Source organism: Gavialis gangeticus, unplaced genomic scaffold (genome assembly GCF_001723915.1).
Source record: "Gavialis gangeticus isolate Ggan-Ray unplaced genomic scaffold, GavGan_comp1, whole genome shotgun sequence".
Taxonomy (NCBI): Eukaryota; Metazoa; Chordata; order Crocodylia; family Gavialidae; genus Gavialis; species Gavialis gangeticus.
The window spans coordinates 128,776,272-128,783,700 of NW_017729025.1; the positions used below are offsets into that span (position 1 = coordinate 128,776,272).

At 38.9% G+C, this 7,429-nt stretch overlaps 1 protein-coding gene across 1 annotated transcript in view; it reads left to right on the top strand.

The window, feature by feature from the left end:
• The window catches only part of SPON1 (spondin 1), a 465,900-nt gene extending 459,754 nt beyond the window's left edge, over nt 1-6,146 (top strand). The window contains exons 15-16 of the mRNA XM_019519535.1: nt 1,245-1,508; nt 2,467-6,146. Of these exons, the coding sequence (XP_019375080.1) occupies nt 1,245-1,508; nt 2,467-2,630 (428 nt within the window). The 3' untranslated portion in view covers nt 2,631-6,146. The remainder of the gene's footprint in view (nt 1-1,244; nt 1,509-2,466) is intronic.
• The last annotated feature ends 1,283 nt before the right edge of the window (nt 6,147-7,429 follow it).

A 7,429-nucleotide genomic window follows, 5' to 3' on the forward strand; every position in this document is an offset into this window, starting at 1 on the left:
CTCCCCACTAGAAAGCAGGTAGGAATTATGGGCCTTGGATTTGGCCCATAAAGTAGATGCCAGGAGATAGAGGCATAGAAAGTGGCTTGTGTGTTCTATGTAATCCCAGTGTCATAATTAAAACAAAACTGTGGCTACTCCACTGACCCAGAACCACAGCACCACATACCCAGTGGTTTGCTCCTGCCATAACCTGGAACACTCACAGGTCCTTGGGCTCCAAGAGTAGACAGTGCCAAACCCCAGCAATGTTGATTTTACACCCTGAATGAAGAGAATTCCCAGCTGCTCAGTTAGTGCCACGTCCCAGTTGCTTTGTATTCCATGAACGGTGCAGAGGAGGCATACGGGATACCTGAAGCACTACTGAATGAATGTTTTATGATATGATTACTATGCTATTTGCCAGTTGTTACACAGGATTTTATAACTAACTGTGTTATATGTTACAGAAAGGATTAGCTATAAAAAATTCTTATAATGCAATTTTGTAGTTGAGAATTCATAAAAGCAGCTGAACGTATCCCCTACTTGTTGATTTTTAGTCAATGAAGGCTTTGATTTTAAAGCAAAAATCATTTCCAATTGGGAGGTTGGAAGCTCCGAGTTTTGAAAAATGAATAGCCTTCTGCCTTTAGAGACAGGATCTCTGTGTTCTCTCTCTGTTCCTCCCCACTCACTTGTTCTGGAGCTGTAAGTAAATAAATGTAAATCTTTTTTCTCAGTTTCCTGTCTGTAAAATTGGGATAACACTTCTTTAAAATCATATAACTGGTATTGGATGCAGTTATTAATCTCAGTGAAATGGTTTGAAATCCTAAAATACCAGGTCCCATGTAACTACAATATTGGCATTATTTACTATCTTTATTTAAAATATGCTCCTAAAGGCAGTGTGCATGACTCCTTAATAGAGTACATAGAAAGTACTTCGTAGCAAGGCAAAACTACAACATACGAGTATTAAAGGGGGGTGGGATGCTCTTTTAAAATCTGGTGGCCTCCCCCTACCCCATTTATACCTAAGGCAGCTAATTCTAGTGTCACTCTTGACCGCTCAGATATTTAGCATGTGTTCTTGAAAAATTAGGTATGAAAACTCTCCAGATAGAGTTGTGCTGATGTATTTTGAATAGAGAATGTAATCAGGTAAAGCCACAAGTTTGTTCTACACCCTCTGGCTGGGGTTGCTGAATCCTAAACAGTTGTTAGAACTGCTAATGTTTCAAATTTGCTGTCTGCAGCCATTGACTGTGAACTAACAGAGTGGTCCCACTGGTCTGAATGCAATAAATCATGTGGAAAAGGGCATATGATCAGGACAAGAATGATTAAAATGGAACCTCAGTTTGGAGGAGCTCCATGCCCAGAAACTGTCCAACGTAAAAAATGCCGAATAAGAAAATGCTTGAGAAACCCAAGTATAGAGAAAAGACGCTGGAAAGAGGCCCGTGAGAAAAGGAGAAGTGAGCAAGCTAAGAAAGACATAGATAGTGAGCAATATCCAGGTAAGTTGTGCGTTGGTGCTTCTCTTAGAACATTCTTGTTACCATGACCTTTGTTTAAAACAGGAAAGAGCAACAGGTCTTTAATGCAATCTAATTTTTCTAGCATAATTTAGTAGTATTGCATTCTAGGTAAAGCTTCAATAAGGTTGTATGGTGACTTTCACCTTTGAACACTGAAAGTCAAATCTGAGTTTAGGTCACAAGGTGTAAGTTTTCAACTTGCTTTGCCTCTCAAGTTGCCAAGAACTCTGTATTCTTCCTTCAGGTTCTTCCTTCCATTATAAAAAGGGAGCTCCTGAACATCTTGACTTTAGACCTGCTTGATAAGGAGTTGACTTTGTTTTAGATAGCAATAATAATAATTATTATTATTATTACTATTAATAATAATAGTAAAACTGACTAAAACCAACATGAGACCACTAAAGGCTGTGGCAAAACCCTGCTCCAGAGTTCTGAACCAAATCAGAATCACATTTTTGCTCACCAGGTTCTTTTCAGCTAGGGCCAATATTTTCAAACTTTGGGTCCTAAAGAGTAGATAGATAATGTGGTATTATAATAAGCTTTATCACTACCTTGCTTTGTTCCCCATCCCACTTAATTAATTTCCATCTACCTTTCCTTATCTAACTTGAAAATATATTGGGTTAGGGGTTGTCCTCCAACATTTGTTGGAATTTATATATTGAAGGCTTTAACTGGACATGATTCAGCCTTGTAATAATAGATTATTCTATGGGTATTAATAAAATAAATACTCATTATTCATACCCATACAATAATCTATTATTGGTGGCTGTACAATAATATCATACAATAATCCATTATTAGTATATATGCACACATACATGCCCCCACAGCAATTTAGCTAGCTAGTTAGATAATTCTAAACACTAACATTAAATCATTGTTTTAATAACTTATCTGGTTTTTGTTTGGTTTTTTTTTATTTTAGGTTGTAAGATGAGACCATGGACTGCTTGGTCAGAATGTACCAAACTGTGTGGAGGTGGAATTCAGGAACGCTTCATGATAGTAAAGAAGAGATTTAAAAATACTCAGTTTACCAGCTGCAAAGACAAAAAGGAGATAAGAGCATGTAATGTTCATCCTTGTTAGCAAAACCTGAGGCTTCAAAGTGACACACTCTGAGTTAAATGGAAAGTCAACCTTGGTTTGGTTTTTAAAACAAAAACAAAAAAAAGAATATAAAGTGTATATTCGTCTTCATTTTTGCAGTGTGGTTTGCTTATTAGTCTTGCTGGTGCAAGAAATATATTTTATAAATATTTCCTCACAAATGTACGCTGAGAGTGGATTTCTGATACTCCAGCCAGCCCTTAATGCATAAAACAAGTAAGTCATTGTGAGTCATTTAACTCTGAAATAGAGACATCTCTGTGGACATGCAATAGCCATATAGAAATATTACCTGTAGAGACATAGGTGGCATGCATATTAACATAACTAAGTTAAAGTGACATGTTACATGTATGGAAGGAATTCTCTTTAAATTTGATTTCAAATATCCAAAGCAGTGCCTATGTGATTACACAGTTGTGCCAAGGAATACTTTAAATAATGTTGGTTCAATAACATTAAAAGGTGCATATTTATATTTCCCACCACTGGGTTAAGTTAGTATTTATAGTAATTATTCTGTATAATTTTTCGTCATGAGAATTCTAGGGTCCCTTAAAAAAGTAGTTTGCATCTTTAAAGGAAACAGTTCTAGTAAGTCAGAAATTTATCCCTGTGGACATCTCCGTAAAGATGCTTATTTAATGTGCAAGGATGATCAAAATAACAAATATGGAAAAATGCCATATGCCACCTTAATAACACATCCTTATCTTGAATACCATTTTTGGTTCTGCCTTATGCCATCTCATAAAGAATGCAGCTGAAACAGAAAGGGTCCAAAGGAAGATCGGGGCAGCTACTGCAGCATGAAAAGGCTTCCATATAAATAAGATTGAAAAAGATTAGGACTAATTTATGAGAGGGGCCAAGATGGAAGTATATAAAATAGTGAGTGACAGAAGGCGAGTCAAGTGTGGTATAGCTTATAATTAGGGACCAACCTAAATTGCCCCAAGACGCAGGGTTTTTTTGTGGCCTGGTTGCAGCATGCAGAGCCAATTTTGCAGGCATTTCACAGTGGCCTTGCTGCTGATTGGTGGATTCCACAAAATCCATGAAACTGCAATTTAGGTAAGTTCCTGTTTATAATGCAGAAAGGGTGGGGAGGGGGAGATACACTTTCAAATGAAAGTGCAACATACTAAAAACTGATAAACAAAAATACAACTTTGTTACTCAGCGAATAATCATCCTGTGCCATTCATTGCTGGAAGGTGTACTCTCGAGGCAAAGCATTTAGGAGGGTTCACCCCCGCCCCCCCACAAAGGATTAGATGTGAATTATAAGACTTTCACCTGCAGTTATACTAGGAAGGATAAAAATTATGCTTGAGGTCCTAAGCTGCCAATTTACTGCCTACAGTTAGAAAGCAGCTTCTTATCAGGTGTTTCTGCATACTTATCCCTTTTTACACCCTTCTCTGAAGCATCCAGTCATGGCTGCAGGCAGGATGTGGGATAAGGTGGACTTCAGATCTCATCTATTATGGTTATTTCTTATGGTTTTAAGATCTTAAGATTTACAATGGAAAACAAAAGGTAACAATTTATTTACTTTTTGTCCATTACAGAAGTTGTAAACCTATGTCTCTATCTAAACAAACAACAACAATGCACTGAGAATAAAGACTGTTGTCTGATAACATTCTTTTTAAAAAAAGTTTGAGAGAAATGAATGGAAAATTGCAATCTTATATTTCTTTTTAGTCAGCTGTAGATAAGTTATTCAAACAATTTACACTTTATCACATGGTCCAAAAATTGGCACCTGGTTTGGAACGTCATAATTTACAGCCATTGGTCCTCACCCCATCACATTCAGGAATCTTTGACTTGGCTCCTGTGGTATCTCAACCGCATAAGGTGGCTGGATAGTGGAAGAATGCTCCTTCATTTTCCTGCAAAACCATTGAGCACTGCTAGAGATTCTGTAGTGTCCCAACGCCCCAATACCCAAGTACACCTTGCTGCCTCCCGTTGCCCTGGAATTAAGTAAAGACCAGTACAGTAGTGGGGCCAACTTCTGTGTTTAGTCTCATTGCTGCTAAATGAAAAAAATCAGTGGGCGTGAACCCTAGTGAATCAAATCGGGGGGAAAGGTTTAGCCTAACCTTTAAAAGGGGCGGGGGAACCCCCAAACACTTCCATCTTGCACAGACAAGGTCTTTTAGTAACAGGACAGTAACGGGAGAAAGGACCACTTGGTGTAGAGGGAAAGTTAACAGAAAAACCTGAGCTCCCAGGAGGAGCTGTCCCAGAAATCACATGCAAATGAGATCCATGCAAACAGTGCACAATGATCCCCCTCGCACTTCCTGGAAAATATTTCATGTTAACTCTTTCTATCCCCACAGGGATCTTGTAGATTGTGGTAACCATTAAAGGTCAAGGAAATGGTTGCCTTTTATGCCTTGTTTATACTACTGCTAAAAATCCATCTCAAAGGCCTTTCTAATTTCTGTATGGAAAGTAATCACTTATTTTTACAGATACCATTAGTAACAATTTTAGATTTATTCCCTTTTAACAAAGTTTATACAACTTTAGTTCAAATATATGCATTAAACTTATGTGAAGTATATAAAGGTGTATTACATTTTCATATGTAATATGTGCTGTTTGAATAGAACCACACAGAAAAGTTCAGGCAGTTCTCACACTCTGTTTCAAGTATGGTTTCAATAACCATATACACTTTATTTATTTTATTTTAATCAGGAGGGTGTTCGTTGTGGTTTCCAGTCATTTCTCTTGGGCTCAGTATTATAGATGTTTGAGTTTTTCCACATTATTAATACCTGCAATCACAAAATTGTGTGTAGTTAGAGGTGTGGTTGTTTCTGCCTGTCCAGTTTATTATATTATTTTTCTGTTGATCAATTTCTTTCCAGTTCACTTTGCTGATTTTCTTCTAACTTGATACAAAAGATATTTAAGCTTGTTACTTTTTGTAAAAAATAAAAACAAAAAACAAAAACAGAAAATTAAGAGGTTGATTTTCTATTAAGGAAAACAAAAAAAGCTCTGATTATATAGTATGTAGAATTATTGCAATGTTACTGTAAACTTTCTAGTAGTGTAATATTCACTGAATATCAGTCAATAAAAATAAAATTTATCTCTTGTTAGTAACTCATGAATAATACATATTCCTGAACTGAAAGCACAGGTATCACTTCAGAGTTTTGTACACCTCAGTTATCAGTTTTTAGCATCCTGTGTATGTTGTTTTTTTCTAACATGAGCTGTAGAAGCTTTACATATAATAAAAGGAAAAAGGGTAGGGGCTTAACAAATGTATAATAGGACTTAATATGTGCAACATGCATTTCAATTATTTTTTTTAAGTTTTCCTCTGCTGCTGTTTTTGTTTGCTGTGGAACTATGAGAAAGATATGAACATTTCTTACCAAAGTCCTGTGTAGATGTTTTGTAGTTGTCTGGCTAACACATTATTATTTTGGAATAAAGACATCTTTACTATAAAAATTACATGTAGTGTATGAGACTATTTGACTTAAAACTTTTCATGTTTAAAAACCTGGAAAGGCATCACAGAATAGATTCTGCATCTCACTCCACACACACACACATGCACACTTTCCAGATTTAATATACCACTAGCAGCATGTGGTAATTGCAAACAGCCTGGAAACTGGTGAAGTGGAATTCATTCCACTTTCATCCACCCTTGGGGAAGGTTGTTGTAGTATCTGAGGCCCCTGGCACACATTCATTTAATGGCACAATGAGATCGGACACCAATCCCAACAATTGTGCCATCTGCCATGCCACATGTGCATGGCAGGATGTGTGATTTTGGGATCAGAGATCAAATCCTAATAGTGCTATTACTACTTGCCAGTGCATAATCCTCAGCTCACCCTGCACCAGCAAGTTGAAAGCTGGATGTCTGTAGCCCAGTGTGAACTGTGCAGTCCTGAGGCCAGGACTGATTATCAGCCAACTGTCGGCCACAGCCCTTGGTTGCGATGGAGCTGGTTGGAGACTGGTGCAGTCTGTAGGGTTGGGAATGAAATCAGCCTAATGTGGGTCCCAGACCTGGAACCGGTTTGAAGCTGTTTGTGGGGCCCAGCCCCAAGACTGCCGTGGGGTTAGTCTCAGAGCTCCTTGTGCTGGGGATGTCAGAAAACCACGTGTGCAGCTGGTGTGCACATGCAGTTTTTAAAGGTCCCAGCACATGGGGATTCTGGGATCAGGGAACCTCTCCCCAGCCCTAGGGTTTCCAGGGCTGCAATGCATCAAGGGCCTTGCTCTGCAGCTCCCTGGGAGGTGCAAGGCAAGGCAAGCAACCTGTCAGGCCGCAGGGAATCCCACAGCTCATCACCTGGGACCAGAATGTGCCTGGCTTCTTAACCTGTGGAACAAGGCAAGCACCCTGCCAGGGCATGGGGAGCCCTGTAGGTCCTCATGACCTGGCACCCCAGCCCAACTGATAAGCTCCATAGGCAGAGCTGCACCACCTGGCTGTCAGCCTGCCAACTAGGGCTGCACGAAGCTTCAGTCACTGATTCAATTTGGCAGAGATTTGGCCCAATTCAGTGGCCAAATCTCTGAATCCAAATCAAATCAGGAGGGCGTTTAATCTCTCTGAATCGAATTGGAACCCTCCGAGTTGATTTAGAGTGGTTCGGAAAGATTCAATGATTCAGACATAGACACAGCTTTAAATGTGTTTTCTACATACCTCAAGGTACAAGGAGGCTCATGGATGATGAGATACTGGGGTGGATGGAGCATCCCACAGGAGGGCC